Below are 17,319 nucleotides of genomic sequence, written 5' to 3'. Positions count from 1 at the left end.
CCCTGTACCTTTTCCCCCCATTCTCCCTCTTTCTCTTTAGATCATACAAATCTTTCACCATTTCCATTGTGTCTTAATGATTTCCATTGTTTAAGATTTCAGCTGTTCTTGTTACTTTCTCTGCTGGCCACTTTTACAGGTATCATTGATAATGTAACAAGGTGCAAAATAGACTGTGTGTATGTGTATACTCCTCATGAAGAAGTGTTCTGAAAATGTCTTTAGAAATTAGGCTAGTTGAAAGAGGAAAGTGTTTAGTCTGCAGAAGGCTAGGAGAGGGCCAGGGGCCTTTTACCTGAATAAATCTCGAGCCACATCATCCTCGTTGCTGGCATACCCCTGGGGATCATCGGTAAAACTGAAACCTGCGCCCACCTGAAGGTAAAATAAACAGGCAGGTAGAAACACAGAGAAACACATACTTTGGAGCCCCGCGGACAGATACCGCACCAGAAGGACACCGACCTGTCCCAAAAGCCAAGCCTCTGACCTCGGATCTTTGCCATCCCCCTCACGGGAGGATGCTGCCTTTCTCCTACTTCCCGCCCCCTCCTCCAAGCCCAAAGAAAAAGCATCAGCACAAAACTCTGCCCTCGGTCAGTGGCCGGGCTGTCCGATTCCACAGTGGGGGCCCTGCCAGATGTTGATTTAGGGATGAGGAAGTCACCTCTCCTTGGCCCCTGCTGCAGTATCAAAAGAGTCTCAGTTGTGTCCTCTCTGGAACCTGGATGGTGCATCAGTGTCCCGAGAGAACAGATCGTGTGTGGGGGGTGTGTGTGTGTGTGTGTGTGTGTGTGTATGTGTGGTGTGTGCTCATTTCCTTATCAGTGAAGAATACGGCCACTCAGCCCTTTCCTTTCAGTAGACAAGAGGCTTTAAAACAAGCATTTCCTTAAACCTAGAAGTTCATAGGCAACTGAGTTGTGAGCATAAAGAAGCTACTCCTTATTATGTATAAGTAATTTGTATGAGGAAAGCACCATCCACCAAATATAACTTTTTTTCCCGAAACACCCAAGGGATCAAGACATTTAATTCAACTTTTATGCAATTACAGGCTAGGAAAGAGGATGGTTGATGGGGTGGGGGTCAGAGGGCAAGGATGTTGGGACTTTTTTCTCCCGTATTGACCTGTTTTCTTTCTGAGTCATCTGGGAAGTGAGAGACATTAGAGAAATTAGGAGGCACATGATCTGCAGAAGCCAATCCTAAAGTTACCGTCTTACTTGGCAGTTTAGTGGACTCACTTTCGCAAGAGTTTCCTGAGGTGAATTCCACTTTTTGTTTGAAGATGAGACATTCTGCTTGCAGTGGTAAGTGGAGGAGACCAGTTTTGACTTTTTCTATATAGAATTCTATGGGGAAGATTCGGAGTCCAGACCCTCTGTAATAACCCACAACGTCGGGAAGCTGTCTCATCGTGAAAAGAAACTAACCCCTTATGCTGGATGACGTAATTCAGCAAGCAGGATGTTTTACAAGATTTAAAACGAGAAAAGGACAGAAAGCACCAAGCCAAAAATCCCCAAACTCAGATATAATGATACATGTCAGAAACACTAAATATCTAAAACTATTTTTACTAGATTAAATTCTACTTTAGAAAGAAAGAAATGAAATCTCTATTTCCCTTTTTTCCTATTCCTCAGATGTACTTAATCCAAAGGAAAGAGAGCAGAGAGGCCGACATCGCCGTCTCGGCCAGCCACTGGCGCTCACCGGGTTGTCGATGTACAGCATGGACAGCGTGGAGGTCCAGGCAAAGTCCCGGAGGTACACTGGTGGAACAGAGAAGAAGTTCGAGAATGAGTCACAAACAAAACCTCCCACTGAAGGCCAGGCTCTGGTCCGGAGCCCAGCATGCCCACCTGTCCTCACCACGTCAACATACTCCTGGTGTCCCGCTGCCGGCTTCGCCCCCTCACTGTGAAAGCAGACACCAGCACCTTCTCCTCTCCTCTCCTTTATTTTTTCCAGACCCAGAGGGTTTCTACATCTAAGATGGAGTTTAGAAACAAAACCCTGTGCAGCTTGGTCTAAGTAGAACACCCATCAACCACCCACGCAATAAACCCATCTGTTTTCTCCGAAGGACCATCCCCTCGTCCGGTCCTCCTGATCCTCTTCCTCCCACCCAGTGCTGAAAAGAAGAACCTCAACAGAGGTGGCACACACTTGTTCCTACTGAGCCACAAGCTGGTGCACCCGCCAAATTCTAACCCAGGGAAAGCAAACAATCTCCCCCTGAAAAAGAGAAGGGGGTAGACCTGGGTCACAGCCAGCGTGGGTCACAGCTCCTCCTCCATGCCTTCCTCCCCCAGCCCCCACCCGTAGTCTCCTGCTTCCAAGATACCCGATCACTTGTGACTGAGCCACACAGTGTTCAGTTCATATGAATAATTAGGGATATAATTCACCGTTAGGCCCATGCACAAGAGCTTGCCTACGTAGTAATAAGTACCACCTGTTTTCATAAGCCCAGATTGCTTCAGTTAGCAGCAGACTGCAAGAAAATAGCTTAGAACCTTTCACCCAAATTTCGAGGGAGAAAGCAGCCCAGCTCCGGCGGCTCCTCCTTCTGGGGCAGACGTTGCCAGAAGGCTATGTTTTCGTAATCTGGAACTGTTAAGCTATTCCTAGCAGTCCATTGTACACTCTAAGTGATTCCTGGGGCAGATAGAAGGTTCAGATGAAGAATTCTCCATAGGAAGAGAAAGTTAGGAACACAAGCAATACTCACAGGTCAGGTTTTTTGTGACAGCAAAAGGCCCATTTTCCATAAAGAGTCCAAACAGGGATGAAGATCCCGGCCCGCCCTGCAGCCAGACAACCAGTGGAGCGGTCGATGACTGCATCTAGAGGGGACAGAGAGGACAGTGACCACACAGAGTGCCAAGGCTGTGGGGGACACGCCAGCAAATTCACACAAATCCTCTGTCTTGAATACATCTCATAAAGACTTCCCAGACCCCAATGACCCTCTCCATTGCAAGCGAAGTGCTCATCATCTTTTGTAGTTTTGAGTTAGCACTTGCCTCCCATCCTGGGGTCTCTCTTAACGCCATTGTCTTTTCTCGCCAGTAGTCAGAAAACCCGAGGCAAGGCAGAAGCTGTGCCTTTGTATGTCCCTACCCACCCAGCATGCTGCCTAGGACACAGTTACCGTTTTTCAGGTGTTTAAACTTTCATTGGACCAACGTAACTCCAAAGAGGCACAAAGAACCCATCGTCCTCAGCGGCAGTTTGCACCCTTCACCGAGAGCCCAAAGAGCCCGTCTGATTTTGTACACTCAGAAGGTGTCCCCCGGGACAGCAGCAATGTCATTCAACACGAGGACACTGAGAAGCAGTGGGCTGGCCTGGTGTCATTGAGCCCATGCAAAAACAACAGCAGCAAAACCCTAAACAACACCCAGGTTCGTCTAGGAGATGTGGGAGACATAAATAAGAAACGGTCCTTGGCGGGGCTGGGATGCTGCCGTAGTGTCAGCATCCTCACTCTCAAGGACCGAGTGTTCTCCAGTTCTTTCATTCAGCCCGTATCTGTTGAGCACCTCCTACTGGCCAGGCACCATGTAAGACGGTACTCAGCATCTCCTATCGATCGGTCAGACACCACGCAAAAAGGTACACCACGTGAATGAAAAAGGAAACTCCTTGTCTTCTTTGAGTTTACATTTTCACGGGGAATATAGCCAATATGCAAGTAAATAAATAAATGTGATGTTTAAAGAGCATGAAAAAGAAATGAGGGGGAGGTTAAGAGAGTAGCCGAGGGCGGAGAGAGGGGGCCTTCCTTTAGACACGTTGACCGGGGAAGGACTCAGGGAGATCCTGAGAGTTAAGGGATGCTCTGAAAGCAGAGAAGGAGCCGGCACACAGGAGCCAGGGAACAATGCTGAAGACGAAAGGAAATGATGCCGGGGGACATTCTCAAGACGGGAGGACTGGGCATAAGAGCAGCGGGTGCCGAGGCTGCCTGGCAAGGGGACCCCTCCGGAGCGGTGTGAAAGGCTGTCCGTGTGGCCTCCCCCCTCCCCAAGGCTCACGGCGGAACGTGGCCACGAGCCCTCATTCGACGTCGCGGCTCATGGGAGGTCTGGTCAACCAGGCTCCAAAAACGAGGATCCTAGTGCTTCAGTCCAGAACGAAAAGCTGCATCCTCTTACTTAGCCCAGTCCTAGAGACACGTCCACACTTGGTGAGAAGGTCTGAGAGAACTGGCCCCGTCTACGCGAGGCTGCGAGAAGGCTGCGGGTAGAAGGCAAGACTAAGTCGAGAGGAGGCGATCTGGGAGGCCACAGCCGGGACTGGAGGAAGAGCGGACCGTATGGGGTTCGACCCCTGAGGACAGACAGAGTGGCTGGAGGACTTCTCTTCTCCAGTCATGAAGAGTCGGGCACAGAGTCACGCGGCAGCTTTGGAAAGGGACTAAGGGTGCCTTGCTGAGAGAGAGGTGGTGGTAAGAACAGCCTCCCCGTGAGGGGCTACCTCCGGGGCCCACTCTCCAGGATTAAGGAATTAAATGAGATGCTATTTGTGAAGCCCCCAAAACAACCCTAATGCATGATTAAAACAGAGTCAGTGCAAATAGTATAGCTAAGGAAACAGGTAGAAAAGGTCAGGGCCCAGAGTCAGGCTGGGGACTCAGGTCAGCAGGCTACAGCTCCGCGAGTCAGCACAGTATAATGGATAGGTCTGTGAACCCTTGCCCTAAACTAGTTTCAATCTGAACTTTATTATCCACTAGCTGTGTGTCTTTAGACAAGTCACCTACGTTCTCTGGACCTCAGTTTCCCCACCTGTAAAATGGGGATCAATCATAGCACCTGTGCCGTGTGGTTGTTACGAGGACTAAAGAAACTACTGGGCTGGCCAAAAAGTCCATTTAGTTTTTCTGTAAAGTAAAAGACACATTTTTCATTTTCACCAGTAACTTTATTGATTTGGATATTTGAGCATGTCAGCTGTCTCCCACTATTGGCTTCTAGTGCGGAGAGGCCAGGGGTGTTGCTAAACATCTTCCAGTGCATAAGACAGCCCCACAGCAAAGAATTGTTTGGCCAAAATGTCACTAGAACCAAGAAACTTCGCAAACCACTTCTGACACATTTGATCAGTCACAGCACCTTCTCCGCACACTGCACAAACTTTTTTTTTTCAGTTTGCATTGCTACCTTTCTTGAAATAATAAACATAACATAATATGCTGAAAACGTTGCTTATTTTCTTCCATCTTCAACATTAAAGTGGCTACAAAAAATTCATTAATTTTTATGTTTTTTAATGCATGCTGATACGACAGCTAGCATAATACACTCTAACAAAGATTGTTTTGAATGCAGTTAAAGACAACTGAACACATTGTACAGAAAAAAAATGAAACAAACTTTTTGGCCAACCCAATAATTTTCAGAAAGCCCAGTGAGTGGCATGTCACACAGGTTCTGCAGGTGTGAGCTATTGCTATAACAGACAAACACTAGGAATTTGTTTCCTGATGGTTTTAAGGTAAACCCTCTCTACATGAGAGAGTAAGAAAAACAGGCAATTCAGTGTTTTTCCTTGCCTCTTGGGCAGCCATCTTCCCCAGTCTGTTTTTTATGAGTTAGTCCTCTTGCCTCAAGTGTTGCAAATATTCACAAAAACTCAAGAGAACTAAGGACTTGTCATGTAAGTTGAAGAGGAAAAAATTAAAATCAAAGACAGGCTTTGAAAGGTGCTTCAGGGAAGCAAAGTGAGCCTTGGAACCGGGAGCCAGACAGGTTCTGGTTCTACGTGGTGGCCTAGTAGCCGTGGGGTCCCAGCCCTCGGTCTCCCCATCCATCGACAGGCGGTAGTGCCCACCTCGCCGGCTCGCCTGAGCCCCGATGAAAAAATTGCATCATGACATGATACTGGAAACTCTACCGGGCTGAGTAAACACAGCCAGCCTGCCCTTAGCTGCCTGGCCCCACGGTGTGTGTTTTGTTTGCTGAAGCGATCTTTATCTCCTCTCAGATCCTCTCACTTGCTATTCAAATACCAGTCACCAGGGCCACATTCCACTTGTATTCCCGCAGCAGTAGGAGAATATTAGAGGGGGAGAAACAATGGAATCCGTATGAAATTAGTCCCAGGCTCTGGGGAATGACATACAGCGAGTCCAGCCATCCAGTGGACACCCAGCCCCCTCTCCCCAACGCACACACACACTTCCTTCTTTCCTTCCTTCCTTCCTAACATGCACGTGAGTTTCTAGAAGCCACAGTGTGCTGCATGCGAGACGGTGTTTCTCGGCCTTGGCCTCCCATTAAAATAGCCTAGAGAAATTAAAGAAAAAAAACTGCTTAGGCCGAAATCCCAGGGATTCTGAATTAATTGGTCTGGTTGGAGCAGACAGCAGTCTTTTTTATTTTTTATTTATTTAAAAAATTATTTTATTTTAGAGAGGAAAAAAAGGGAGAGGGAGAGAGAGCGCGATTGCTTTTGTTCCACTTATTGATGCATTGATTGGTTTGTCCCTGTATGTGTCCTGACCAGGGATTGAACCCCCAAACGTGGGTATCAGGACAACACTCTAGCCAACTAAGCCACCTGGCCAGGGCCGAGGCATCAGTCTTGTTTAAAGCTCCCAGGTGCGAGCCATGTGCAGGCCGGGCTGTGAATCCGGGAGGGTGACGGGAGGTTTGCCCTCTTGGATGCCTGGGCCCTCTGGTCTCCACCCTATCCTCCCCTGGCTTCTCATGTCCCTTCCTGCGACCTGGCACACAGAGGGAGTTCCCGGCTCTCAGAAAAATAGCCTGACCCTGAGAGGCCACACTACAAAGTCAAGTCAAACACCTAAGCGCCAAACATCTTTATTATGCAACTTCGAAGCCCAGGACACTGCATTCTTGGAATGCTTAAATAATAAGAGATCTGCATATACACCTCTCTCCTCAGCTGACCTTGCTCCTCAAATTTACTTTCCTGAAGGATGCGAGGGAGCTCAATAACCCTTGAAAAGGCCTATTTTTAGAGAAAACTCCGTGTGCACATATTTCTTCCTTGATGGGCCAACCAACCCGTGAACTGCCCTTCTCCCGGATGAAATGCAAAGGTCAGATTCTGGAAGGTAAAGATGTACGTGTTCAGTGCTAAAGACCCAAGAGTGAGTGATATCCCAGTATGCAGACTTTTGTAATATAACATGGCATTGTAACATAATGACATGCAGCAGTAATTATGTCCATAATAATGGCATAGTTATTACGTGACTATTCTAAGGTGATGTATTTGGCTCTCAGGTGTGAGAGTGCAGCCCTTCCCCCACTCTCTGTCCCTCACCTAGGGAAAAATGAGGATACATGAAGACATCCTGAACAAAACTACATGGCAAAGCTTGGGAGCAAGCCAAGTAAAAACCTGCATTAATTCATTTACAGTTTCTCCAAAAGTTAGGACTTTTAAAGTATGTATTATTCTGAAGCTCTGATTCGAGAGTGCATTGAAGCAAGAAAAATAGGGCATTGACTTTTGTCAAATGTTCTAAAAATTTTACATAAAACATTTCAGGTTATAAGGAAAGTACTTATTCTTAACAACTTTTTTTTTCAAATAAGGTATAAAAATATTCCCCTTGCCTCACCAGTCCTGCTCCCTAAAGAAGATCCTGAAATGTTTAGGCTTCCAGATTTTTCTCTACTCCCTCACCATGTACAGCTATATACATATCTTGTAGATATTATACATACTATATATAAAAATAATTTTTTCCCCAAAATAGGACCAGGCTATAAATACTACTCTGTATTTGCAGTATTCACCTAACAGCGTGCTGTGAAGATTTCTTCTTGTCTGTACATAGCACTGGGCTGAAGAGTATGCCCCTCTGAATGTGCCGCAGTGTATTAACTCACTGGACGTGTGACACAGATCGCTCACAGGCATTGTTCTGGAGCTGCGGATGGAGACCGGCTCCTACCCATGGCCGGGTGAGTTAAGAGCATGGATTTTGCACCAGGCGGCCAAGGTTTGAATTCCAAATACACTATTCTACAGCTGTGTGTCCTTGGGCAAGTTACTTAACTTCTCTGTGTCTCAGTGTCCTCCGCTTCCAAATAAAAAAGACTGAAAATATCTACCTCATATGGTTGTTGTGCAGATTGAAAGAGTGAATCTATAAATGCACAGCACTCAAAACAGAGCCTGGCACCTTTATTTAAATGTTAGATCTGATTATTTTTTTCTGGTGAGGTGGGAAGTAAAGAAGGAATTCAAGAAATGGGTGCTGGGAGGGAGTAATGGGGGGACTAGAGATTAAACACTTAAAGGCCTCTGGCGACAGCTTAACACTGGAGCTGATACCTGAAAGATGAATAACACCTACTGATAAGCATTCGTATATGTAATTAAAAAGAAAAGAAAATCTCTGTTAAGGACCTATAGGTCAGAGCAGTGTAGCAAGCACCGACAATTAAAAGAAGGGACACAGGAATTCTAAATGTAAAAGGAACCCTAAATATTGAAGGGAGAAGTCCCCGTAGCAACAGAAGAGTGTGGGCACCCAGGTCCCACAAACCAGCTCTTTCTGCTGATGAACCAGAAACTGTTGACTTTGCCTCAGAAGCCCTTTCAATTCTTCTGGTGACCCCTGGTGGCCAAGTCGTGAACTTGGTCACTCCTTCTTTGGAGTTTGTTCCAGGATAAACAGCCCAGAAGGAGGCAGGTTATCCCTTCCGTTTGTTAAGAATCTCCATGGAAGGAAATTTCACAATTTCTCACATCGGTGCATTCCATTGTTCATTCACAATGGTGAAAAGTCTACCCTCTGTCTTGATAGCTTGTCATCTGAAGTAAGTGACACTCATTTACTTGGTGAGTCTTCCTGTTCAGCCCCCCCCGCCCCCCCCCACCACCCCACATCACACCAGACTGGTCTTCTGTCCTCTTCTATGTAACATGGCAGAGAGAACCTTCTATTCAGGCCGCACATATACCGCTGAGGCAGTAAGTCCACATACTGGGGTGGGTGGGGGAGGACTAAAGACATGTAAACTTCAGTAGTCTCGGGTACCCTGACTGTGTTTTATACAGAGGACTTATGGGGTAACTCCAGGGAATCATAGGTATCTCAACAAGTATTGCGGCAACATTTTCTGCCAATGCCCAGGGCTGGGTACATACTCTAGCCGCCCCCCTTTCCCCACTCCCAGTAAGGAACACCACACTTGGTAAGAAAAACAGCAACTAAAACACTAACCAACCCGAATCAATGGTACTTACGATGAGAAGTGCAATTGGGAAAGTAATGAAGGCTCCCCTCACACTTCTACATGTAGACGCTGGTCATGCGATTGGCTTAAGTAATGTTCTCTGTCTTAATTGAAGTCATTAGTACCCCCAAGTAAATGACCCCCAAATTCCCCCAAGTACGTTTGAAGGGACTCCCGTTTTGCCACAGAGATTCCAGTTCAGCTGATATGTCAGCTGCTGAACTAATGGTGTTAATCAAGGCAGAGCTTTTCATTTCAAACAATTGGCTTTGTGACCAGAACCATTAACGAGGTACCTAATAACAGTTTAGTCCTGCATGCACGCTGCCGGCATGTACTAACCACTCGCTTCAGATGTGCTGCGCTTTTCGGAGGAATTGTACTTAGTATAGGGCTGCAGGTTGACCACACAGGACATTTTCCTTTACTGCAGTTGTTGCCCTGGGCCAGCCTACAGATAATAGACCCTTTCAAACTCTTCTCTGTCCTGAGTCTCCTGGCATCACTCAAGCCTCCACGGTCGTCAAGTTCTGAGTCGTGGCGTTTACTTTATTTGAGCCAGCTCACACCCCGCTGGACTCCTTCCCTCCTTTCTCCTACCTAAGCTTTCTACTCAGTTGTCATTACTGCATGAGGCAGTTCTGGCTTCTCTGTTTGTGCCTCTTGCCGGAAAGTTGGACTTTAGAAGAAATGGGGCAGTGGGGTGGAGAAAAGACCCAACTCCCCCTACTTGATGCAAAGAAAGAAATGGTTGAAAAAATTGGTTGCTTTCTTCTCTGGGTTAAGGTTGCATTTCTCAAAGGGAATTGGGCACACAGAGGTTTCTGCAGAGTTCAAACATCCCTGTGAATGGAATGATCTCTAATGTATCATTTTTTACCTACTTTCTTCCTGTTTTGTCTCACCTGCCCTCTACTCTTCCAGATTCCTGAAGCCGTAAGAACACAGCAAAGAAAAGATACAGGGAAAGTTCAAAGAAGACACATGTCTGGGCTCTCCAGATCTGAGCAGTAAGGCTGTTGGATCCATAGCCATCTATGGTTAAGACACATTTTGAGACGCGTGTCTAGGCCACGCCCCCTTCTCTAAGAACTGACTTTCCCATTCACCAATGGAAAGGGCCCATTAACCAGGCAGTGTCACATGACCCAGCACCCTCAGCCTTAGCTGATTGGACCAGGAAAGAGCTCCTGACCCAAACTGGGCCAATCACATTCTGTCCCTAGGAGAAGCACTAGTTAATCTGTGTTGAGAGCATGGTCCAAAGACAGGTAAACGTGGACACTATAGGGTAGCCATCCTCTACCAATTGTCTGAAGAAGCAATACTTGTTGATCTGCCAACAGAGGAGAATGAAGCACAGACGGGTGATCCTGTGGTCTCGGACAGAATAGGGCTGAGACCGAAAAACTGGCTTCACCTGCTCCTGAGTTCTGTCCCTGGTTCCATAGGCCAGACAACACTTTTGCCCTTGGTGTCTCCAGGCAGGGGAGAAGGATTCGGAATGGGGTGGTTCTCTTGATTTCAAGTCAGTCAGAAGATAGAAACTACCTGGTACTTTTAATTTAAACAGTTTTCTTTTTTAAAATATTATTATTATTATTAGTTTTATTTTTACTTGGGAACATTGATCTTCAATTCTGGTAGAATTTCCAGTGTTTGCTCTGACCACGATCAGCCATGAGCAAGTGTGGGGAATCAGGGAAATTTTCACATAAAAGTTACGCATTATAATGGGAGAACAATCATACAGAGGTAAAGGGAACCCTAAAGAATGCCTCGGGCTGAGGCAGAGTTCCCACGGATGGACAAACTCACAAGGTGTGAATGGGGCCCCTCCCAGGGCTGCAGTGCAGACCTCACCAGGGAAGGCATGGTTACAGCCCACTGCGTGGCTGAGAAGTCCACCGGGGGACCTGGCCCAAGGCTGACCGACAGCCCCTGGACAAATGGGAAAGGCCCCAGGGGCTGAGGGCTGTGGCCGGCGAGGTGGCATTGGAGAGGACATCGGGGCCTTGGGAGCCCAGTTGCTTGAAGGGTGACCTGCAACCAGGAGCATATGGTGCTGTGGGAAAGCACCCTCGGGGGGCGGGTGGTCCAGGCTGCTGAGGGGGCTGCTGAGGGTGGGCCGCCGGAAGCCTGCTTGCCGGCAAGGCCTGGGATGTATGGCATCCACGTTGAGAGGCCCACAGCCAGGTGGTCATCGTGGGGACGGAGCCATGAGTACATGCTTGCTGAGGGTCTTCATGGTCTCCGTGCCCCGCTGAGGCAGAGGGCCACTGAATGTCCCCCTACACATGTTGCTGACAAACTAGTCAACAGGCCAAAGAGAAAGCAAAACTCGGACACAGGAACAGGAAGGGACTCTCACTTCCTCCTGCAATGTCCCTGCAGCACCCTCTACTGGCAAAGCTTCGGATCGTGATCACTGCATAGGAAAATGTTTAAGCTCTATTATCACTGGACAGGTAAGCATAGAATAAAAGCCGAGAGGCAAACAAACAAACAAAAACTGTCCCAGTGGTCACCTCTCCTGAAGTTCTGGTTGTCACAAGATATCACAGTCACAGCCCAAAAGCACATGACAAGAGGCCGTATTCGTTATCTAATGCTGCATAACATGTCTCCAAACTTAAAACAACAATCACGTATTATCTCTTCCATTTTCTGTGGGTCAGGACCTCAGGGATATCCGGTGGGACAGTGCCAGCTCAGGGTCTCTTATGAGGATGCGATCAAGTTATCAGCCAGGCTGCAATCACCTGAAGGCTTGACTTGAGCTAGTGCTCCATCCAAGCTTGACGGAGACCTCCCTTCCTCTTCAGTGAGGGTTTCTCTAGATGGTCCTTCTAGCATCTGGCTTCCCTCAAAGTGAGTGATCTAAGAGACCAAGGCACAAGCAGCTGTGTCCTTTATAAACCTTGGAAGTCACACGCCATCATTTCTGCTATAATGTATTGGTCACAAAGGCCAGCCTGGATTCAGTATGGAAGGGGACGACAGAGGGACCCACAGACCAAGAAACAAAGGTCACTGGCGACTATTTGGAGGCTAAGCTAGCAGAGTGGCCATAGATTCAAGGGCTCTTTCCCTCAACCTGGACCCTGACGTGGACTCCCTCGATGTTTCTATGCCTCAGGTTGCACGTTCAGGCATGTCTTACAAGGGAAGCTGACTAACACTGCGAACTGCAGGATGTAAGACTGGAAGGGAACTTGGACATCGACTAGGTTTCACATCTTCATTTCTGTATGAGCAAACTGAGACCCAGAGAGTATGAGTGCTGTGTTCAAAGGTGCATGACCAGGAACTGCACACCCAGAACTAGAATCCTGGGGTCCTGACCTCTCGTTCTCTTTTCCCAAAGTCAAGTCTACCTGCTAGCTGCACTGGAACCACTTGCTAGAAATGCTTGTCAGAAATAGTGATCCCCGGACCCTCCCGACACGGGCTGGATCAGAATCTACTGGGAGGGGCTGCACACAGAGCTGGGGCATCTGCCTTATTTGCAATGCTCCCCAGCTACTTCTGAGGGGCAGCGGCCAGTCTGGGAGCCACTGTGCTCCACCGCTGCGTCCGGCCTGAGGAACTGGAGCCTGGTCCCGTGCCTTCACCCTGGGGGAGGGGGAGACTGCCCTGCTGGCGGCCGGGCACTCCTGGGGGCACGTGCTCCCTCCCGCAGAGAGAATGCCTTTGCAGTGGCCTTGCACTCGACTGTGGACTTGCGGGCTGTAGTAGCCTAACCCCATGCTCTCGTGATGCCCCTGCTCTCTGATGAAGCAGGGTCAGCACCTGCATGATCCTGAGAGGGAGGAAACACCTCAAGTGTTGTGAGTCAGGGGCCCCATGACCCACTCTATCCGAGCCTTTCCGATGCCTTGACATGATCATTAACCTTTCTCAGTCATCAGAGGCTCAGACTCCAGGAATCCGAGCCATTCTTTTTGGCCAGAGGAACAAGACAAGAGACCTTCACGAAGGGGCCTAGGCCCAACTCTAAACATCTCTGGTTTGGACTCCATGACATTTGAGGCAAATAACCTGCAGGTTTGGGCTAAATGTGTCCAACAAATCACCTATATTCCTATGAGAAAGTCAAATGTGGCATATGTTTTCCAATGAGAAGGGTATTAATTAAAAAAATAATAATCTATAGCCATCTGCATCTTCTTCAATGTGAAAAAGCCCAGTTTCACTTTGTCATTTCCTTACCGAGTAGCAATGAGCCCACATGCTTTCCTGGCACTCAGCTACTTCAGCTTTGGAACGGCCCCTACCTCCCATCTTCTTTGCCCTCCTAAATGGTGACTGTTTAGTCCTGTACAGTATTCATGTTAATAACAAAAAAAAATGCTAATGCTAATGATGACAATAACAGTGCAGTAATAATAGCAGCTCTAGTTACTAGGAATCAGGCACCAATCTAAGGGCTTTCCATACTATATCATTGGTCACAAAGCCTTTGCCGAGTAGGTATTTAATCTTCATTTTAAAACCAGGAAACCAGTCCCAGCTGGTGTGGCCCAGTGGACTGAGCACTGGCCTGTGAACCAAAGGGCTGCTGGTTCGATTCCCAGTCAGGGCACACGCCTGCTTGTGGGCCAGGTCCCCAGTGGGGGGTTTGTGAGAGGATGCCGATTCATGGTTTCTCTCCCTCTCTTGAATACAAATAAAATACTTTAAAAAACAAACAGGAAACCACTGCTCAGAGACATGAAGAAAATGTGCCCAAGGTCACATCTGGTCCCAGTAGGGAAGCCGAGGTTATATGCCGGTTTGACTGACGTGGGTGTCTTCCGTGACCAGTGTTCTCAGGGTCCCTGTGCCAGTCGAGAGCACAGACTTCTCTGGCCCAGATCTGGCTTTGAATTCCAGTCTTGCCCATTTCTTCTTGGGCAACTGAAGAGTAATTATTCAATCTGTGTAATTCTCTTCGTCTAAAAAAGGATAATAATTCCCTTCCTCGTGGTTATTGTAAGGAGTAAATAAAAAAAATGCGGTGTTGAGCACAGAGTCAATGTTCAGTGAACAACAGCTATTATAATTGTTACATTTGTATTGGCTTCATTATAGCAATACTTTTTATCCCGTGCAAAATGCCTCTTCCTTTCTCTTGCAGACTGCGTCTCCACTGCACACCAGCCTCAAGTTCTAGAACCCATTGTGCCCTGATTTGTATACAATCACAGGGGAGTCTCACAGAAATAACAGGAAAACAAAACTAATTTGAGAAACAGCAGCCCCCCGAAAATACGCAGAGGATACTACAAATGTGGCATCCTTCCTGGATGTCTTATTTTCTCTGCCTTCGGTTTTTCTAAGGGGTCATTTCTCTCCTGATGACAATATCAGCTGCCTCCCTGAGACAGGCAATGGATTAATATCTCCGCCAGATTAAAGGAACGCTTCCCCCATCTGGGCGACCACTGCTTCTCCTTCTCACGTGCTTTATCTCCTTCACCCAAACTGGCCGGGTCCGTAATTTATAACCCAACTGACTTGGCAGGGGTGGTTGCTCTGGGGCCCTGGGACTGTCTCTGCAGGTGGGCCCCGGGGAAGGAGGTCTCGGAACCATCTATCCTGGCTGCCACGAGGCGACAGCTGTCAGCGGTGCTTCTTTTCATCTCTGCCTCTCCCCCCTGAAGCTCTGTCTATCATTTCCAACAGAACACTCCACGCTTCTTTCCTGGCACGGCGGCCTTGTGTTGATGTCTTTGGGGATCATCTCGAATGTATTTAGGTCCTACCCTAAATTTACCCTATTGGTCCCCCTAAAACATAATCTGGTCAAGAGATGGGCAGCTAGGTTTTCATTCCATTGAGGGGGGAACCCTAACAGCTCAGTTATGTGTGATGCGGGGGGTACGGGTTTCAGACCTCGGTCTGGCAACCAGGAGAAGGTGCAGGACCTCGGCCCGTTTTCCTGCCCAGCTTGGCCCTCCCGCTGCATCGCCTACATTGTAGACAAAGCGGTTCGCTGCTCAGGGGCAACCTAAGGAAGAAAAGACTGGGTGTTTGTTCTGTTGTTAAAACAAAAGGTCAGCCCTGGGTGGTATAGCGCAGTGGATTGAGCGCAGCCTGCGAACTAAGGGGTCTCTCTCCATTCCCCTCTCTCAAATCTTTAAGGGGAAATCAAAAAAGATCACTTCCCTTGCCATTAATTTCTGTTTTCACAAATCTGGGCTACGGTTCAAGAAGACTCAATATGCAGAAGTCATTGAGGAAATTACTGATATTGTACACAGCCACCAAAGCAGAAGAGAAAGTAAGAAATTAGGGTTCTTGGGCGGGGTGGAGGGTGGGGTGGGGGTGGAGGGTGGGGTGGGGGTGGAGGAGGGTGGGGGTGGGGTGACAGAGAACGCAGTGGAGGCTGAGGCCCAGTGGCTGTTAGAAGAAACCAAGCGGGACTGGGGAAGCTGATCCTCGAAGGCTGCCCTCGCCTCTTCAACCTCTACCCTGGGACAGTGCACCAGACAACACCACCTCCATCACCACCTCCATCACCACCTCCAGGTTTGCCTGCTCTTGATGTTTCTTTCTAGCAAAAAGCACCATGGACCACTCTGGGGTCAGGAACACTGCATACAGGGCAGTGGCCCATAGGCTATAGCGATGGCTTCTCACACAGGCCCTACCTGTTCACTCTCCCAGTTTCAGGTGGGATTTGGAGGTAGCTCTCAAATGCAATACAATGTGAGACGCACTGAGAGAGAATGTCTCAAGAACCACAGATCTAGGCGAACTTCTATTTTGCAGACAAGAAAGACCACCAAAGATGTCTACCCCCGAATCCCCAGAACCTATGAACAGGTTCAGCCCCATGGCAAAGGGGAATTAAGGTTGCAGATGGAATGAAGGTTGTTAGCTAACTGACCTGCACACAGGAGAGCATCTGGGATTATCCAGGTGGGCACAGCGGAACCACAAGCATCCTTCAGTGTAGAAGAATGAGGCAAAAGACAAGAGACCGAGAAGTGACTCCAAATGGCTATGGAGTCAGCCAGAGCGATGCACGTGACGATGCAACTTCCTGAAGCAGGATTTAAAGGGAAAGGAGGGGGCTGTGAGCCAAGGAACACAGGCAGCTTCTAGAAACGGCAAAAGGCAACACATTCTCCCCTGGAGCCTCCAGAAGCGCCGCAGCCCTACTAACAACACCTAGACTGCAGCCCAGTGGGACTGTGTCAGACTGCTGACCTATCGAACTGTGAAACAACACATTTGTGTTGTTCAAGCCACTGTTGTGATCAGTTACATAGCAGCAACAGAAACGAATGCAACGGGCGGCGGGGGCGGGGGGGGGGGTTTGTGATAAATGCCTGTACTCAACAACATTGATAGATGCGATGTGAAAAAGGCACTTGTGCACTGTGGTTTCTGAAAGGTGTCAAGTTTAAGGGGCTTCCAAGAACACAAGGAAAATTTCCACCTGTTAGGATTAGGTTCATATGTCTAGGCTTAATTTATATCAATTCTCCTTAAGACAGTCGTGCTGAATGTTTGGGTATTTCCTTGATTGCCTCTGAAGGTCCATTCTCTGCTCTGTGCCCTGGAAGGCAGACCCTGAGGGAAGAGACTCCCTCCCCCTCTGGATTCCCCCACGGGGAGGCCCCAGCAGGAACCTGCAGGACAGTCAGGGGGCAAGCTTGCACCTGAACCACCCCAAGAGTGAGTCCCCCCTTAAACCTTGTACTCTAGGGGTCCTCATTCGCCTCACTCAGCAGGAAGAAATAAAAAAATCCCCTGTCAGGTCCCGGAAAGGCTGGTCGACAGCCTGATAACGATTATGAGCTCAACCAAAAAGTACCCCCCCATTTCTCCCCCCACCCACAAACATGTGTTGGATGACGTCAGAGGCCACGGTTGGTGGAGCAAAAATGAGAAATCAAAAAATTCGTAGAACCCAACAGTACCAAGCAGAAGCAATCTGATTTGAAAACCATCCTGGATTAAGCAATTTACCCAGTCATTATATATGTAGCACAGCTATATGCAAATGACATGCAAATATAAATACCACCCTCCATAGGGGCAGCCTTTTCATTGTTTTCTCAGACTCCTAAAGCAAATCCAATTTGGAAAA

At 48.1% G+C, this 17,319-nt stretch overlaps 1 protein-coding gene across 2 annotated transcripts in view; it reads right to left on the bottom strand.

Moving 5' to 3' along the window:
- The window catches only part of CPVL (carboxypeptidase vitellogenic like), a 105,152-nt gene that overhangs the window by 63,971 nt on the left and 23,862 nt on the right, over window positions 1-17,319 (bottom strand). For both annotated transcript variants that reach the window (XM_045828009.1, XM_045828010.1), the window contains exons 4-6: window positions 2,741-2,855; window positions 1,720-1,778; window positions 296-375 (exon numbers count right to left, since the gene is read on the bottom strand). In XM_045828009.1, the coding sequence (XP_045683965.1) occupies window positions 296-375; window positions 1,720-1,778; window positions 2,741-2,855 (254 nt within the window). The remainder of the gene's footprint in view (window positions 1-295; window positions 376-1,719; window positions 1,779-2,740; window positions 2,856-17,319) is intronic.

The sequence above is a fragment of the Phyllostomus hastatus genome, unplaced genomic scaffold (assembly GCF_019186645.2).
Source record: "Phyllostomus hastatus isolate PE091 unplaced genomic scaffold, TTU_PhHast_1.1 phas_scaffold_78, whole genome shotgun sequence".
Taxonomy (NCBI): Eukaryota; Metazoa; Chordata; class Mammalia; order Chiroptera; family Phyllostomidae; genus Phyllostomus; species Phyllostomus hastatus.
This window is presented reverse-complemented; position numbering and strand designations above follow the sequence as displayed.